Source organism: Fundulus heteroclitus, chromosome 5, assembly GCF_011125445.2.
Source record: "Fundulus heteroclitus isolate FHET01 chromosome 5, MU-UCD_Fhet_4.1, whole genome shotgun sequence".
NCBI classification, from domain to species: domain Eukaryota; kingdom Metazoa; phylum Chordata; class Actinopteri; order Cyprinodontiformes; family Fundulidae; genus Fundulus; species Fundulus heteroclitus.
Genome location: NC_046365.1, coordinates 22,167,667 through 22,186,370, shown reverse-complemented (window position 1 = coordinate 22,186,370; position 18,704 = coordinate 22,167,667). Strand labels below are relative to the sequence as shown.

General features: G+C 42.1%; 1 protein-coding gene and 1 non-coding gene across 8 annotated transcripts in view; both read left to right on the top strand.

The window, feature by feature from the left end:
* Nucleotides 1–18,704, top strand: part of htt (huntingtin) — a 57,652-nt gene that overhangs the window by 20,576 nt on the left and 18,372 nt on the right. For 4 of the 7 annotated variants that reach the window (XM_036137195.1, XM_036137191.1, XM_036137194.1 and 1 more), the window contains 22 exons: nucleotides 669–795; nucleotides 888–1,015; nucleotides 1,125–1,235; nucleotides 1,584–1,661; nucleotides 2,014–2,237; nucleotides 4,030–4,108; nucleotides 4,220–4,381; nucleotides 4,459–4,514; nucleotides 4,607–4,755; nucleotides 4,871–5,007; nucleotides 6,270–6,386; nucleotides 6,508–6,630; nucleotides 7,055–7,314; nucleotides 8,138–8,280; nucleotides 8,400–8,628; nucleotides 8,774–8,915; nucleotides 13,817–13,996; nucleotides 14,124–14,300; nucleotides 15,880–15,956; nucleotides 16,076–16,211; nucleotides 16,357–16,479; nucleotides 16,614–16,821. In XM_036137195.1, coding sequence (XP_035993088.1) covers nucleotides 669–795; nucleotides 888–1,015; nucleotides 1,125–1,235; nucleotides 1,584–1,661; nucleotides 2,014–2,237; nucleotides 4,030–4,108; nucleotides 4,220–4,381; nucleotides 4,459–4,514; nucleotides 4,607–4,755; nucleotides 4,871–5,007; nucleotides 6,270–6,386; nucleotides 6,508–6,630; nucleotides 7,055–7,314; nucleotides 8,138–8,280; nucleotides 8,400–8,628; nucleotides 8,774–8,915; nucleotides 13,817–13,996; nucleotides 14,124–14,300; nucleotides 15,880–15,956; nucleotides 16,076–16,211; nucleotides 16,357–16,479; nucleotides 16,614–16,821 — 3,166 coding nt within the window. The remainder of the gene's footprint in view (nucleotides 1–668; nucleotides 796–887; nucleotides 1,016–1,124; nucleotides 1,236–1,583; nucleotides 1,662–2,013; nucleotides 2,238–4,029; nucleotides 4,109–4,219; nucleotides 4,382–4,458; nucleotides 4,515–4,606; nucleotides 4,756–4,870; nucleotides 5,008–6,269; nucleotides 6,387–6,507; nucleotides 6,631–7,054; nucleotides 7,315–8,137; nucleotides 8,281–8,399; nucleotides 8,629–8,773; nucleotides 8,916–13,816; nucleotides 13,997–14,123; nucleotides 14,301–15,879; nucleotides 15,957–16,075; nucleotides 16,212–16,356; nucleotides 16,480–16,613; nucleotides 16,822–18,704) is intronic. The other 3 variants (XM_036137198.1, XM_036137192.1, XM_036137197.1) reach the window with 1 other exon arrangement.
* LOC118563254 lies at nucleotides 1,718–1,847 on the top strand. The gene has a single exon (XR_004931138.1).

Sequence of the window (18,704 nt, the reverse complement as noted above, 5' to 3'; positions counted from 1 at the left end):
TAAGAATTTTTTTTCTTGAAATTTAAGTGTTTGTCCTTAATTTGAGCAGGTAAATAGGACTATTTGCTAATGGAATAAGATTTTTGCACTTAAAATAGGACCAATTCATCTCCATCACCTTATTTCAAGTGCATTTTATCTAATAATCTTATTTTAGGGGTAGAAATACTCATTTCATTGGCAAAGAATCTTATTTACCTGCTCAAATCAAGGGCAAATACATTATTTTCAAGAAAACTTTACTTATTTTTAGTTTTCTTTTTGCAGTGTAATGTGAAACAAAAATAAAAAAGAGGAAATATGATGATGCGTTTGTTTTTTTACGTTGACTTATTGCATTTATAGTGTATATAGATGATTTACTTACCATATCCCAACTTAAAGTTTTCTCCAACGACTTGATCGTTTCGATTTACGAGTCCCTGACAGGGAACTCAGTGGAGAAATCCACCTGATTAAAGTATTAAAAAAAGAGACATTTCCCAGCCAAATCAGGAGCCAACTTAAGCAACTTTTCTTGATTTGTGGAATTTACAACTATAACATAAAAATAAACGAACGACCTTGAACTCCCAATACCTAAAACGTTGCCCGAAAGCATCTGAAACGTTGAGTTTAAAATAACGGCTTGTGAGAAATCAGGTTTTATTCTTTTGACATTTTTCTAGGCCGCTCTCCCCTCCCTGAGCAACACGCCGTCGCTCAGCCCCATCCGCAGGAAAGGGAAGGAGAAGGAGACGTCTGAGGCGAACGCCGCCCCCATGAGCCCAAAGAAGAGCAACGAAGTCAACACAGGTCCGTCCTCACATCGTTGTGCTCCATGCATAAATTTCCCCTTTTTATGCGTGGACGTTTCGGGGGAAAACAAGCGCTTTGTCATTTTCAAGCAGGCAGGCAGGCGGACAGCACCGCGTCAGCAGCTGTGAACAAATCCATCACCCTGGGCAGCTTCTATCACCTGCCTCCGTACCTCAAGCTCTACGACGTCCTCAAAGCCACTCACGCCAACTATAAGGTCACACCTCTCCTCCTGCTTCAGCAGAGCTCTGCACATTCGTTGTCCGGCTGCAAAGGGTTACTGAAGTCGCGTCGTTTCCTTCTCTTTCTTTTTTTTCCTCTCCTAGGTGACGTTGGATCTTTACAGCAGCCAGGAGAAGTTCGGAGGTTTCCTGCATGCTGCCTTGGACGTTTTGTCTCAGCTGCTGGAGCTGGCCACGCTGCACGACATCGGAAAGGTGAAGACCGTCCCCTCAGCTAGATGCTTTTTATTTTAGCAGTTGTGTAGCTTTAAAAAGTACAAAAAAAGTCTTCTTTTAACTAAAATTAGGCAATTAATATGATTACCTGTCTTTGCAGAGAATAGCAACCTGTTTATTTGTCTTTTGTCTGTTCTAGTTAAACAGTTTCACTGTTTTTAATGTTCTTTTTTGTTACTACATTCTATCCCTACTTGCTTTTATTCTATTTTCTATCTACATTTTATTATTTTGCTATATCTTTATCATGTAAAGCACTTTGTATTGTCTTGTACTGAATTGTGCTATATAAATAAATTTGCCTTGCCTTGCCTTTTTTTTTTTTAGTGTGTAGAGGAAATTCTGGGCTACCTGAAGTCCTGTTTCTCCAGAGAACCGACCATGGCCACCGTTTGCGTGCAGCAGGTTTGTGATCTCACGTTTGGATATTTAGTTGTTTTTTTTTTTCACTCTGAGCGCGTGTGGAAGTCCTCATGGTTGTAGCACTGAGCAGTGCGCTACATCCGGTGCTGCTCCACACAGAGCGAGGCTGGTTCCTGCCGACAGGGCCTGTAAAGGCTTTGGGTTCCCTGTGCGATGGTTCCATACACTTTCTGTTTTTTATACGCGCAAAGTCAAGTAGACCTTGTTTGTCTGTGTTGTATCAGGTAGGACCAAAAGCTAGAGAAAATTGTTGTAAAGTAAACACAAGAGATTAAATGGCAGACTCTACGTTTTTTTTTTTTCCTGCTCTAAGAGTGTCGGATTTATTCTGCAGCTGCTGAAGACGCTGTTTGGGACCAACCTGGCCTCCCAGTACGAAAGCGTGCTGAGCGGACCCAGCCGCTCCCAGGGCAAAGCGCTGCGCCTGGGCTCGTCCAGCCTGCGCCCGGGCCTCTACCACTACTGCTTCATGGCTCCGTACACACATTTCACACAGGCTCTGGCTGACGCTAGCCTCCGCAACATGGTGCAGGCCGAGCAGGAGCAGGACACCTCTGGGTAGGTAGCCACACTCGTCTCCATCGGGTCAGACTTTATTAGTCAAAGGCCGATGGCCACCGTTTACTTTAAATGTCAATGTCAAACTTATTTATATAGCACTTTAAAAGCAGGTATAAAACTGCACCAAAGTGCTTTACAAGAAAGACAACAATTAACAAAACAGAGTGTGAAACACTGCTTCAAATAAAAGCTAAAGAATAAAAACAAGTTTTAAGAAGCAATTTGATTAAATATGTTCACACCGCCTTTTAAAAGGCACTAATAGACCTTAAACGTGTTCACACTTTGCCATGTCAGGACCATATAGTAAAAGGTATTTTACAGGTTGTTATATTATAAAAATACACCATTCACCAAATGTTCTGTGGTTTTAGACCCCTTTACTCTGATACCTCTAAATAAAATCCAGTGAAACCAATTTCCTTTGGAATAGTTAATGGGATCCATGTATGTATTAATTATTCTCAGCATAAAAAGCCCTTGGAGGTTGGTTAGAGAACGTTAGTGAACAAGCAGCATGGAGCCCATGGAACACAGCACACAGGTCAGGAATTATGTTTGAAATTTCATGGAGCACGCAGAAACCAAGACGAGGTTGTCCACCAAAACTTACAGGCTGGGTTGATAAGAGAAGCAGCCCAGAGGCCCTGGTTTCTGTGGAGGAGCTGCCGAGGTCCACCGCTCAGCTGAGGGAATCTGCTCACAGCTATTAGTCATGGATGCCACAAGTCTGGCCTCTGTGGAGAGTTGTCACGAAGAAAGCCTTTGTTGAAGGAAGAAATCATGTCTGGACACGGAAAACGTCCGGAAGAAGATGCCGTGGTCAGAGGAGACCAGAACTGACGTTCTTGGCTTGCATGCAAAATGCAACGCGTGGGAGAAAATGAAAACGGCGTTGTTGTTGTGAAACACGGTGGTGGCAGCATCATGCTGTGGGTCTGTTTTTGTTAGGGTTAGGGAGACTGCTCAGAGATGATGTGGAGATGGATGAAGCTAGAAGCTGTTCATCTGTTCATCTTCCACCTGGACGCCGCTATGAAACTCAGACGATGACAGGGTTTAGATTAAAGGCTCTGCAACCTGCGACTCTTTATAACTTTGTCCAAGAATGTTAAAAAAGTTGAGCAATGTTTTATATCGTAAAGGTAATTAAAAAGATGCTGGGCCTGTGGCGTGCTCCAATGGTGTGGACTACCCACATATGGAGGCCTTAGTCCTGGACGTGGCTGACCCAGGCTCCATTCTGGTCCTTTGCCAAATGTCTGCCCCCCTCTCTCAAACCCCCTTTTCTGTCGGCCTACTTTGTAAAAAGGAGCCTCTAGTGCCAAAAAAAAAATGCTAGCCTTAGCTATAGCAGGTTTTCTTAGCTCTTTTTTCATACAAACAAGTTTCTTACAGTAGTTATAAAATGGCACTGAGCCAGGGGTTTAGATCAAAGCATCTACCTGTGTTTGAATGTCCCAGTCAAAGTCCAGCGCTAAATATAACTAAGAATCAGCGGGAAGACTCGTAAAATAGATATTCAGATGCTTTCCAATTAATCTGACAGAGAAAGTTCTTGTGCAAAAGATAACGGGCAAAGGTTTCTCTCTCTAAATGTGCAAAGCTGGTAGAGACGAGCACTGGAAGACATGCAGCTGTAATTTCAATCAAAGGTAATTCTACACAGATGGGGCAGTTGTGTGCTGCGTTGTGCCGGTCAAAACGTGAAAATGTTCAAGTTGACTGAATGTTGTTTTCAGGGCGTTGCCGCATAAGTTTGCTTATCTCTCCTCCGTTCCACGGTTAGATGGTTTGACGTGATGCAGAAGGCGTCCAACCAGCTGAGGTCCAACATTGCCAACGCCACACGTCACCGGGGGGACAAGGTGCATCTAATTGTGCTTTCCAACAACTACTAGTTAGCTTTAGACACGTACCCAGGTCTGGGTGCATGCTGTACACGTTGCCCACTGAAACTGAATCGTTTTCCCTCTCAGAACGCAATTCACAACCACATTCGTCTGTTCGAGCCGCTGGTGATCAAAGCTTTGAAGCAGTACACCACCAGCACCTCTGTGGCCCTGCAGCGACAGGTGCTGGACCTGCTGGCCCAGCTCGTGCAGCTCAGAGTCAACTACTGCCTGCTGGACTCCGATCAGGTTAGGAAGTCACGCAGGTTCACAAACGCCTTCAGCTCTCTTGTTTCTTGCTGAAACATTTTCTCCGTACGTTGCAGGTGTTCATAGGATTTGTCCTAAAGCAGTTTGAATACATTGAAGTGGGGCAGTTCAGGTATTTCCCTTTCTTTCCCCTCCACCTCCTCCTGTGAAACGATAAGACGTTCACTTGAACTGATTTAATCGTCGCTCCCTCCTCCTGCGCAGAGATTCTGAAGCCATCATCCCGAACATCTTTTTCTTCCTGGTGCTGCTGTCGTACGAGCGGTACCACTCCAAGCAGATCATCAGCATCCCCAAGATCATCCAGCTGTGCGACGGCATCATGGCGAGCGGCAGGAAAGCCGTCACCCACGGTGAGCGGGACGCACGCGCCACGCTTAGGAACTTTTTCTTTTTGTCGTAATCCTCGATGTTTATTATGTGCAGAAGTCTAATGACTATCCAGGATGTGTTTGTCTGTCCTTCCAGCCATTCCCGCCCTGCAGCCCATCGTTTATGACCTGTTTGTGTTGAGGGGCTCCAACAAAGCCGACGCGGGCAAAGAGCTGGAAACCCAGAAAGAAGTGGTGGTGTCCATGCTTCTCAGACTCGTGCAGTACCATCAGGTATGGCTGCGCGCCGACGGAGAGGGGCAACCAGAGCAGGCTAAAGCTCTTTTCTCGTCACACCTTTATTTATTTATTTATTTTGACCAGAAAAAACTTCCACTGAGATTTAAAAACCTCTTTTTCAAGGGAGTCCTGGCCTAGAGGCAGCAAAGTTACAGATTGAACAGAGATACATGAAATTAAATGACAGGTACATAAAAAAAACATATCGAAGTAAAACAATTACAGATAACTGAGGCTGTTTCAAATTCTTTCACTTTCAACTTAAAAGCATTTAAGGATAAAATAAAACTTCCAGTCTCTTTGTAAAATTAATTTCCACGCACAAGGAGCTGCGTAGCTAAAGGCTTTGTTCCCTGGCTCTGTGCGGGCAAAAAGGAACGGTGAGCTACAGCTGATCGTTGGATCTCAGGGCATAAGAGGCCACGCTTTTCTAGGTAAGTAAGGTACAAATTAGGGCTGAACGATTTTGGAAAATAATCTAATTGCGATTTTTTTTTCTTCTTAATATTGCGATTTAATGCGATTTTTTTATTTATTTATTTTTTTATTTTTTTTATTATTATTATTTTTTCAGTTTAATTTATCATGTCTTTTTAAACCTATACCAACAACAAATAATTTTGTTTCCTCGCCATGCGGATTAATTGCTAAAAGACCCACAGCCTCTAAACTCAGAAATTATTGTGTTCTGCCTGCAATATATTTCAACCAAAATTGCAATTTTGACTTTTCTGCGTTAACCACAAGCAACAAAAATGGCGTCTAAATAAAGATGTTTGTAAACAAGGACTATTTAAAACAAGAACTTTTAATGTTTCTATTAATCAGAATATTGTTCAAAAGAACAGCTTTAATTGATTTGGACGTCAATCCTTGTTAAACACAAAGTGCAACCAACAAGCAAGTCTATGTATTAAACTGATTGACCAGAACGTAATGCTATATATGATTATATAAACTCTAAAACAAGTAATACAATTAGATTATCTCACTGCTGCAACTGTCTTCCCTTCCATGTGGAGGCAAACCCACTTTAAACATTTTACCAACATCTAATGGACGTGTCTAATTCCCTAATTGTTACATAGCCAAAAATTGCAGACTCTGCGATTTGGGAATTGCGTTTTTTTAAATCGCGATTATATTGAAAATGTGATTAATTGTTCACAGTGATGTGTCATGGCTCTGCAGTTTGTGAAGAACCTCAATGAAGCACGGTAAACACGCCTCTATCTGCCTGTGCCTGTTTGTTGCAGGTGTTGGAGATGTTCATCCTGGTTCTGCAGCAGTGTCACAAAGAGAACGAGGACAAGTGGAAGAGGCTGTCCAGGCAGATCGCAGATGTTATTCTTCCCATGATTGCGAAGCAGCAGGTTGTTGGGAGAGGAGAACAGTTGTCTCTTTCACTACCCAGACCCTCCATTTTTATTTATTTTTTCTTTCGTTCAACCAGCCAACGTTGGTCATCTCTTCTACCCTTTTCTTCTGTCACAGATGCTGCTGGACTCTCCAGAGGCGTTAGGAGTGTTGAACACTCTGTTTGAAACCGTGGCGCCCTCCTCTCTCAGACCGGTCGACATGCTGCTGAAGAGCATGTTTACCATCCCCGTCACCATGGTGAGACACTTCTTCTAATAACTTGTGCTATATTGCATAAAGTATTTCCTGGCCCGTTTAAAAGCATTTAATCAAGACGTCCCAAACACCTCAGCTGCCCGCAGGACTAATACTCTGTTATTCTTGAAAGACTAGGTCGCTCTCAGTAGCTCAGTGAATAAACAATAAATAAATAAATAATAAATAAACCAATGCAATCAATTCACTCAAATTTACAATTTATTTAGATTTAATTTTTGGGAAATCAGGATTTTATTTTGCCAATGAATTCATTGGACTTCTATGAAGAGAATAGCAGCAAAGCTGAATATATGTTTAGGATAATATATTGTTCAAATATTGTAAACGGGAAACTTTTTCACCACAATGCGAGACACTTCAATTATTTATTTTTTTATTTTTTTAAATGTTTCCGCACCTCCAGACGTCTGTGGCCACCGTCCAGCTGTGGGTGTCGGGAATCCTGGCGGTGCTCAGAGTACTGGTGTCCCAGTCCACCGAGGACATCGTCCTGTCCCGCGTCCACGAGCTGTCTCTCTCCCCACACCTCCTGTCCTGCTACACCATTCAGCGCCTGCACCACCAGAGCCCGTCCCCCGGCGACCCGCCCGCTGCCGACCCGAGCTGTAACCAGGAGGCCAACGGAGACGCTCAGAAGGTTCCACCTGAAGAGACCTTCGCCAGGTCGGCTTATTATCTTTTTATTATCTAGAGCAGGGGTGTCAAACTCATTTTGGTTTAGGGGCCGCATACAGCTTAATCTGTTCTCAAGAGGGCCACATGAGAAAACTCATTGCAAGATTAAATAGAACTAATAAATGTGGACTTGTTAATTTTTATATTAAAGGAATTTCACTTTTACACAATATATTATTAATAACCTCAGCGTTTTTAAGAAAAGTATGTGCAATTTCAACAATACTTTCTCAGTTAAACATTTACTTGTGCATCATGCATAAGAACTGATCACAGTGATTATACAATGTTGAAAAACATTTATTCACATTTTTTGGAACTTAAAAACACTGTCCTGCATGACAAAATACATCAAACAGATAAAAATGAAGAAATTAGAATTTTTCCACACCTGAAGCTTAATCTGCTAATTAAAACACAGCGCCCCTCGTGGACAATATAGGAACTGCATATTTTCAATTAAACGAAGTACATGTTTTTTTTCAATAATTGTTTTATCATTCTCTTCCTTTTATCTTGTCCACTTGTTAAAGTCAAATCTGATGAGCTCTTTTTGGCATTAAGACAACAATTCTTATTGCCACATTGCCAGACAGGACACTTTTTTTTTTTTTTTTTAATGATAATGCATTTAGACACAGGGCCGGACTAAATTGTTCGGCGGGCCGGATCCGGCCCGCGGGCCGTATGTTTGACACCCCTGATCTAGACTCATTTCAGTGCAAAGCACGCTCCGAGAGAAGAGGAACTCCTCCAGCAGCTATAAGAACAACGCAACCTGACAAGCTTTTTTTTTTTTCCATCCCTCCAGGTTCCTCCTGCAGCTGGTCGGCGTGCTGCTGGACGACATCTCCAGCAGGCGGGTTAAAGTGGACATCACGGAGCAGCAGCACACCTTCTACTGCCAGCAGCTGGGCACGCTGCTCATGTGTCTCATACACGTCTTTAAAAGCGGTCAGCACACGTCCGTTTTAGTTTGTTTCGTTGTCAGACGTTTCGCAGCTTCTAAAGTGCCCGCGTCTTCTTTGACGAGCGCATTTTACAGAAGCACAATTCCACCTTTGTGTCGACAGGAATGTTTCGCAGGATCACGGCCGCAGCCAGTCGGCTCCTGAAGGGCGAGGGCGGCGGCGGGCCGGCGGGTCCGGAGGCCGGGCTCTACTACCCTTTAGAGGGACTGAACGGCATGGTCCAGAGCCTCGTCACCACCCACCCCCCTCTGGTGCTGCTGTGGTGCCAGGTCCTCCTCATAATCAACTACACCAACTACTCCTGGTGGACCGAGGTCCATCAGACGCCCAGGTGAGGAGGACAGAAGCTTTCTGGAAACTGACAAAAGGAAAAAGCAGCTAAAAGTTGTCTTCTGGTTCGTTGTGTGTATTTATTGAGAGAAACGCGTACATGAAGCTCTTTTCTGTCCTCTCCCCCCTTCCTTCCTTCCTGTCAGGGGCCACAGCCTCTCATGCACTAAGCTGCTCAGTCCACACTCGTCTGGGGAAGGAGAAGAGGAGAAGCCAGAGTCTCGGCTGGCGATGGTCAACAGGGAGATTGTACGCAGGGGAGCCCTGATTCTCTTCTGTGACTACGTGGTGAGAATACTGGCGCTGTTCAGAGTTTGGACTAAACTCTCAGCTCTGAAATGCAGATACAATATCGTTGATGTTCAACAAGGTTAAATTTGTATTTTGACCAAGAAATACGGCGGGGTTTCATCAAAACTATTTGATAAATCTGAGTGTTAAAAAATCCGTACTTTAATCCATCAATCATCAGTTTATGCAGGCGTCTTTATTTTTTTAAAGCTCACCCACTGTGGAAATGGTTACTATGCACTATAGGCCGTGGGCCAGAATCTGTAGGACGCTTCCTTAAGAAGTTTCGTATGAACTGTCAGGGGGCAACTTTCTTCCACCAGGATAAGTTGCTACACATAGCAGTGATCTCAAAACACCAATGTTCCCACGTTTTCGCTTGCACATTAATAAGTTATAGCCGATAAAAAATCTAAACTGTGGCGCTCCGGTCCAAGAGGTCACGTGATTCGATTTTTGCTGCTCAGCCAATCAGATCGCTGTATTGTCAGCTGTGCGCGTTCATCAGTTCATCATGGCTGCGCTCGTAAGATGTTTGTATGCATTTGTTTCCAGATGAAGAAAGCCCAATAATAGCATTTTCTGGCGCCAGCTGGCAGAGATCTTGATGGCAAGAAAAAAATAAATAGCCCAGACCATCTGTCCATCCATCCATCCATCCATCCATTTTCTAACAGGCTTATCCCCGCTGGGTTTGCGAGGTGCTGGTGCCGAGCTCCAGCTGTCAATGGGTGAGACGCGTTGTATAAACTCGTTGTGCCAAACGAGTTATCCCCTTCGGAATTTGTAGAATTTTGTATTGTATTTTTGAAATCAATAAAAGTTTTAACCTCCAGCTTTGTGAAGTCTAAATATTTTAAACATCACATTCTAGTAAAATGAAATTTATTTTTTTTAAACTCCTAATACGTTGTTCTATTTTTAAAAGAGACATATCTCGTTTTCTTAATACGGTTAATATCTCGATAAGGTTCTTGGTTGAATTAAAATCTTATTAAATCTGATAATTTTGGCTGTGCCTTTATTCAGTGTTCATTTGATCACACGTGAAATCCGCTTTATATAATCTATTCATGCGGGTTTAGCTACCAAAAAAGAAAAAAAGAGAACCAGCAGACAGCTGTGATGGACTTAGGAAGGTGGATTTTGGTTTCAGCAGACAGACATTCGACAATCTAATAACATAAAGCTAATATTTTCGTGACACATCTGGAAATGACCGTTTTCTTTCTCATAACGTATTATACTGGATGGATGGATGAACGATAATGTAACGACACCATTGCTATATTTCGTTAAGAAAAGTAAAACATCCTCATTTCCACGCCTAATAGGTTGGAAATGAGGCGGAGTTGACTAGATTCATTCTTCCAGCTGAATGCGCTCTTGGCGCAGGGAATACAAATTCTGGCGGGGATAAGTCGTTTGGCACAACGACACCTGTGCTATCCTAGCGCAGCAGGTCTTGGTGATATCACAGTAAATTGGGCAAAAGTCTGGACTATTTCTGCCCTGCGATGGACTGGTGACCTGTCCAGTTTATACAACGCCTCTCGCCCATTGACAGCTGGAGATAGGGACCGGCACCTCGCGAACGCAGGGATAAGCGTGTTAGAAAATGAATGGATGGATGAATGGATGGATGGATGGATGAATGGATGGATGGTCTGGGCTATTTATTTTTTTCTTGCCATCAAGATCTCTGCCAGGTGGCGCCACAAAATGCTATTATTGGGCTTTCTTCGTCTGGAAACAGACACAACAGAAACAACCATCTTACGGGCGCAGCCATGATGACGTGGTAAACTCGCTCAGCTGACAATACAGCGATCGGATTGGCTGAGCAGCAAAAATCGAATCACGTGACTTATTGGACTGGAGCGCCACAGTTTAGATTTTTTATCGGCTATAACTTCTTAATGTGCAAGTGAAAACGTGGGAACATTGGTGTTTTGAGATCACTGCTATGTGTAGCAACTTATCCCGGTGCAAGAAAGTTGCCCCCTGACAGTTCATACGAAAAGTCACCGTACAGATTCTGGCCCACGGCCTACTAAGGGTCTGATCTTTGAAGAGGTTTGTATGTAGTAAAAGAGGTACAAACTGATTAGTGTGTACAAAGCTGACCTTCAAACCAGCAATTTGCGTGTTTAAAACAAACCAGTGAGTACAAACATTTTTGAGTAAGTGTTTTCATGGATATGCAGATCACATGCTAATGACCAAACCACACACATTTATAGGAGGGGATGTGCAAATGTAAATACCTACCACCCGCAAAGAGTTGGTGCAGTTTTTGCCCCTGCATTTAGTACCCTTTGAAAGTCAGCCTGCACGCAAAAATGCCCGCGGCCAGAATGGAGGCACCGAGATAACGACGGAGGAAAGAGAGAGAGAGTCTGTCTGCATGGGAACATATTTGGGCTGTTAGAAGTAACAACATTAGAACAGGGGGATTATTAATCTTCATTCAGTTAAATAAAGGCGAAAAATGCCAAAGCTGATGTTTAAACATTGTGGCACGGTTGTAAACAAAGCTGAATATCAACCGCCTCCTGAGAACAGCCTTCAGACTGCTAAACCCTGGGACAAAACAATTTTCAGCCCTGCTGGGCTGACTGGACTCACTGAGAGGAGGGAAGAGGAGGGGAGGAAGGCTGTGCTGTTTTTCTTTATTTTAAATAATTCTAATTATTGTGTCTAAGAAAACAGCAGAAATTCTCCATTCATTTAAAAACGGTTTTGTTCCTGTTGTGTCTGGAGAGATTATGTGAAGATTTCAGCTTCCTCTTTCTCTGACGCAGCTCCCAAATGGCCGGCAGTAGACTCAGTTTACTCCTTTAACCAGATCTGTGGGGTACCGGCACTTCTTATCCACTTTGGACGCGATCTTTGAACATCAGGCGCAACACGGCCAGTTATTGCTCGCGCAGTTCTCTTTGTGTCGACGCAATTTAGCGATCTTTATTTAGACTCTTTGAAGATCACGCCCTTATTGTCATAATTTCTATTCAAAATTAAAAAATGCTTTAAAAAAAAAAAAAAAAGACCGGAAACGTTAAATCATTTGAACAATTAAGAACAGAATTCACACTCCACAGTACAGATTTTTTCAGGTATTTACAGCTAAGTGAGTTTGTAACAAAACACAGAGAGTGGACTAAAATCCTAGAGCCCACCCCAATAGAAGAATTCTTGATAAAATTACAAACAGATAGTGGGAATAAGAAAAATATCAGCCATTTTTACAAGCTATTTATAGATATGTGTCCCAACAAAACTCTACAGACCAAAGAAAAATGGGAAAGTGAAACGAATATAGACATACAGAAAGACAGGTGGTAGGAAATATGTACTGAAGCGCATCAAGTCACTAACTCTAATACATGGCGGGAATTCAGATAGAAGGTAATAATATGATTCTTTAGGACACATATCCATATCCAAAATGGGATCTATACACTCAGATAAATGCTGGAGAAGTTGTCAGTCATGCATTGGTAACCTCACTCATACATTTTTGGACATTCCCTAAACTGAGAAAAATGTGGGACAAGTTATTTGAGGCACTTAGAAAAGTATTTCATAAAACTTTTAACAAAGATCCTGTCATGGTGCTGCTTGGATTAATACCAAATGACACCACCGGAAGAGGGGAAAAAATATACCCTCTACTAATATTATTGATTGCGGCGCTTAGTTGTATCACAGTTAAATGGTTGAAGCCTGACGTACAATATGTGGATTGAAAAGGTCTGGGAAATCTATCATATGGAACAAATAACTTGTCTGAGGCTCCAAAAAAGACACATTTGTTAACAGATGGAAACCGGCCATGACCATACTAATGCAGAACAATTATTTTTTTAAATGTATTTATTTATTTTTTATGTATATTTATTTTATTTATTTATGGTTTATTTATTACATTCAATTCTACTTTTACTTCACTCATTTATTTTCATTTGTGCTGCCTATTAATTTACCAACCACAGCTATTTAACTCCTGTTTAATCATGTAACCTGCTCTACTTGTAAGTTTAACCCGATGCACATATTTTTAAAGGTGCTTTAGTATATCGTAAGTGAAGAGCAGCAGACTAAATGTGGGCTTGTATGTATATGTCTATGTAAGTTGCAATAATTTAAATAAAAATTAAGTTAAAAAAAGACCGGAAACTTAATCCAGGGCAGGAACAGTGTGGAGTAACAACAAAAAACGTGCAGGAACCCTGAACAAAGGTTTAATTTTAATTGCTTGCTTCATACTAGGGCTGTGCGATATGGATTAAAAAATAAATCTCAGATTTTATCATACCAAATCCGATTAATCAATTTTTTTTCCTCCTTTTTGTTTCATAAAAAGAAATTTAATTATTTTAAAACCTTGCTTTTTATGTCAAGCATTTCGTCAGGGAGATGACCTGAATTCAAAGTGCAACTAAAAACAAGCTGTGAAACATGCTTGTTAAACAAGATGGCAGCCGTGCCATTATAAACAATGAAAATATAACAAAACATTTGCTGCTAGTGGTATTACACTTTGAGCTGAGAACAGGCTTCACTGCACTTGTGAACTTCAAACTAAGTTAAAAAAAAAGTAAATAAGTAAATGAAGTACCTCGTATTATGGTAAAAAAAAAAGTTTCCACTTAACAATATTTTGACAATAATTTTGCCTAAACATATATTCAGCATCACATGCTGTTCTCGTCATGGAAACCCAATGAGTGTATTGGCAAAATAAAATCCAGATTTTCCAAAAATGAAATCTTAAAGAATTGTAAATTCAAATTAATCGATTAAATCGATTTATCGCCCAGGCCTACTTCATACTGCAGACCTCTTCACTGTGCAGCTCCTATAAGGTCCTCTTTGTAAGCGGCCTCTGTTTTTAGTGCCAGAATCTCCACGACTCGGAGCATTTGACCTGGCTGATCGTCAACCACGTGCGAGACCTCATCAGCCTCTCCCACGAGCCTCCGGTGCAGGACTTCATCAGCGCCGTCCACCGCAACTCCGCCGCCAGTGGTCTCTTCATCCAGGCCATCCACTCTCGATGTGACAACCTCGCTACTGTAAGATGGAAATCTGCTAAAAAGCCTTTATATTTTTTTATATTGACCATTTCCTCTCAGCTTTTTGTCCTTTTTTACCTCCTGAGCGTTTCCCTGACGTCTTTTTTAACCTGTCTTACGCTCCCAGCCCACCACGTTAAAGAAGACGTTGCAGTGCTTGGAAGGCATCCACCTGAGTCAGTCCGGCTCGCTTCTCATGCTTTACGTGGACAAGCTGCTCAACACGCCGTTCAGGGTTCTGGCTCGCATGGTGGACACGCTGGCGTGCCGCCGGGTGGAAATGCTGCTGGCCGAGACGCTGCAGGTAACGGTGTTTTTATGAAATGTTTATTTCAGGATCGGGAGAGATCGCCAAACACAAGTAAGGACTCAAACACTGTTTCTGTTAGAATATAAGGCACACATTTATTATTCCCCACAGAACACAGCAACACAAAACAGCAAGCACTTCGCACACGCAAAGTAACAAGCATTTACAGCCTGGCAAGCTTTCAAACAGGCGTGTTGTTCAATCTCTTACCATGGTTAGGACTGGGAAGTCTGTCAGTCCGGTTAGAGCACAATCCACGCGGCCGGGCGTCCACACAACCCACGGCTGACTTCAACGACTGAGGGCGGTCCCCTCCTTTTTATACCAATAAACAAAGTATCAGATGGGAGCGAGAGTGGCCACTTCTCCCTCCCATCTGAGCTGTTCGTCCCGTTTCCAAAACAAAAAACGTTCCCAGCGTCTCAGCAGTGTGTGAAGCAAAATAATATTGCAAACTCGGATAATAGCGCAAATATAAGCAAAAATAAGGAATACAGAATCAGTCTTTCCCACAACACATTGTCATAGGTTCCCACCACAAGTTAAAACAAGTTATAACAAAATAACACATGTGGTTCTTACAGGGTTCCCACGGGTCCTTGAAATCCTTGAAAGTTTGTGAATCTGAAAAAATAAATTCAAGGCTCTTGAAAGTTCTTGAAAACAGCCAAAAAAACACCTTGTCCTTGAAAGTCCTTGAATTTTTTTGTGGGGTTGAAAGTTTACACGGATGACGACTCGTGTCATTATTTTACTGCCACACGATCTTTTAAAATTATGTTGATTCCGCAGACTTTTAATTTGCAAAAGTACGTTTGCTCTTCTTCGTTAGTTGGTAGGCTACGGTTTAGGCCTACGTGCGTCCAATAGGTCACATTCACGCAGTGTTGCCAACTCAGCGACTTTGTCGCTATACTTAGCGACTTTTCAGAGTCAAAGTCAAAAACTAGCTTAATCAAAGATGAAAGTAAGTGAAACAAATTGATATAATTCTGAACATCTCAATGCTGCACTTTTTTCCATAAAATTCCATGAAACGGTAGGCTAATGTAGATCTTATATGTAATGTAGTATGGCATAGCCATGTACTGTGGATATAAATGTAGGCTATGAATATGATCAATATCAATGTAGGCTATAAATTAAGTCCACTTTCTTGCATTGCTTCTGACCCAACAACTTCTATGCCGTTAAGTCTTTTATTGAATTTCCATTGTATTAAAATATGATAACCTATTCAGCGGTCATAGTAGGTAAATGCCGCCACGTGTGGTCCTTGAATTTGAGGAATTTTGTCCTGGAAAGTCCTTGAAAGGTCCTTGAATTTGATGTTCACCAAGGTGTGGGAACCCTGTTCTTAGTTTTATATGAGCAACATAACAGGCACGAGCATATATGTTGCTCTTAGTTTAAAACTAACCAGTTGTTCCCATAATACATAGTCAAAGAACAAAAATAACTCTTTAATATATCAAACGGGGAAAAGTGTGGAGAAAGTAGCGGGGTGTTGATGTGCCGTGAAGGCTGGAGGACTGTCTTTGTCCTCATGGTGTCCATTTGCTCACCTCTACAGAACAGCATAGCCCAGCTGCCTGTGGAGGAGCTGGAGAGGATTCAGGAGTACCTCCAGAGCAGCGGACTGGCTCAGAGGTATTTCTTCTGCTTTACTGTTTCGTCTTGCACGCCTGTTAGACTTGGAGGTTCACTTTTATTGTCCTTAAATCAGGAAACAAACTAACCCCAGAAATGATTTTTGTTACCCGGGACAGGCATCAGAGGTTCTACTCCCTGCTGGACAGGTTCAGAGCCACCGTCGCCGACACCAGCAGCCCGACGCCTCCGGTTACGTCCCACCCGCTGGACGGGGATCCACCCGTAACCCCAGAGAAGGTCGTCGCTGACAAGGTAAGGAATTTCCATAAGAGGCGTTAGAAAATCCATGTAAACCCTCGCATTTGTTTCGGAGCAGTTCTGAGGTCTAGTTTTTTTTTTACTGAGGAGAGAAGAACCAGAACTAAATCTGTCTGGAAATGTTACTTTGTTCTTCCAGGAGTGGTACGTTGCTCTGGTGAAGTCCCAGTGCTGTCTTCATGGGGACGTTTCCCTGCTGGAGACCACAGAGCTTCTCACTAAATTACCCGCTGCTGATCTCTTCGCTGTCATGAGCTGCAAGGTGAGAAAACGCTCACAGTTCCAGCTAGGAACACGCGTCTGGATCAGAGCCGCAACGATTCAGTCTCACGTTTATATTAATATGCTGATGTACAGGTGAATTTAAGTCGATCTTGTATTTTTTTTTCTCTCCAGGACTTCAATCTCAGCCTGTTGTGTCCATGTCTGAGTTTGGGGGTGCAGCGGTTGACCCGGGGTAAGGGGTCTCTTTTGCTGGAGACCGCTTTGCAGGTGACCCTCAGGCAGCTAGCAGAGGTCACCGGGTCACTTCCTGTCCCACACCAGTCCTTCCTGCCACCGCCTGAGCCCCAGCCGTACTGGAACCAGCTGGGCGACGTGTACGGTGAGACTTGGCAGAGCGCTGAACATTCAGAACAAGATTATAATTAGTGTTGCACAGATACCAGTATGGGACGGGGCTCCGATCCAGCACTAAAATGGTGGTATCAGTATCGGCGAGTATCAACAAATAGGGCACCGATACCATTTTAATGTTTGTATGTCACTTGAACGCAGCCTTCTCTCTCCTGACTAGTATTATACATCTTATATAAGTTCATGAAAGTTGCACTATTTTGGCATTTGAGAGCCAAAACTCAGGGTTTAAAAGAGATTATTCAATTATTAATGTCATTTTACTGTCTTACTGTTGCACTCCTATTATATATGTTATAATTTCACAAATGTTGCACTATTTTGGCCTTTGAGAGCCAAAAGTTTATTCAACTTTTGTCACCCATTCCAGGTAGGTAATAAAAAGTTCTACCACCCTAAGTAGTATGCAGTTCTTCATATATACACACACATTAATTTCAAACAGATGGTATCGGTATCGGGGCCAAAAATGGCATCGGTGCAACATTAATTATAATGCTGGTAATGATAACAATACTGATGGAGATGCTGATCATAATGGTTGTCCCAGAGCTGATTGTAGTTCTACTGGCAGTAAAAATGGTGGTGATGATACTTAGGAGTCATAATAGTGACGATAGTAAGAATAGTAATGATGATGAGTTTGATCTTGGTAATGATAAAAATAGCAACGATGATCATAATTAGCACAATAATAATATGATTAAACAAAATTAGACATGTTGGTTATAACTAGAGATACTCCGATCCACTCGGATACCGATACCTGGGCTGAGCGACTCGGCCGACGCTGCTGTTGAACGAGTGAACCGTATACCTTGGCGTGTTTGTGGTGTTGAATTTACCAACTTATCACCACCACTCACCATTTTTACATTGCAGTCGGTCTCGTTAGCCTACCAAGTTTGAAACGTTTCCAATTAGCAGACTTGGCTCGGTCCGGCGCTGGCTCCGTGTTGCTCTGTTCGCTCTTCGCTGGCTGCTGCGTGTGACGACGTAGAATTGAAGTGACTAGATCGCTGTAACTGTGTTGCTGTGTATGATATTAATAAAATAGAGAATCATCCAGATACAAACCGTTTACACATGTCCCACCATTATCAAAAATAGAAGAAGTCTCCCTTGGGCGTATGGGAAGGAAACACCTACTTTCTATCTATTATAACTTGCTTATATCTACTTCTAAAGAATCTGCAGTGGACAGGTTAAATGCCTGGAAAGATGACATACAAGAAGACATGTAAACGGCCTGTTTAAAGGCACAAGTACAGACAATAAATACAAGGTCTAAACTCCTCCAATATAAATGGTTAATGAGAACATATATGACCCCTGTCGAACTTCATCATATGTCTGGCAACATTCCAGACACTTGTAGTAAATGTAAAGATAACAAGGGAACCCTTTTTCATTGTTTGTGGGAATGTCCATTGATTCAGAAGTTTTGGAAAGATGTTATAAATTCTCTGTCAGAGACCTTTCATCTTAACATATCACTGAATGCTAAGCTATGTGTACTTGGGATCTATCCATTGAACTTTATACAAATGCACAGAAAGACTAGATTGGTGGACTTTGGACTTCTACAAGCCAGGAGGGTGATTGCACTTAATTGGAGAAGTGTAGAGGCTCCTGCAATGAAACATTGGTTAAAGGAGCTTTCCAAGTGGCTTGGACTGGAAAGACTAACGTATATTGCTAAGGGAAAACAGAAAGAGTTTTATAATCTCTGGGAACCATATATGAGCATTATAGAGTCTGAGATATAATGTTTATAATGTTTATTTATCCTAAGTTCTGTATTTTTTATTTTTTTTTAATGTTTTATTTATTTGTTTTTTCATTATATTT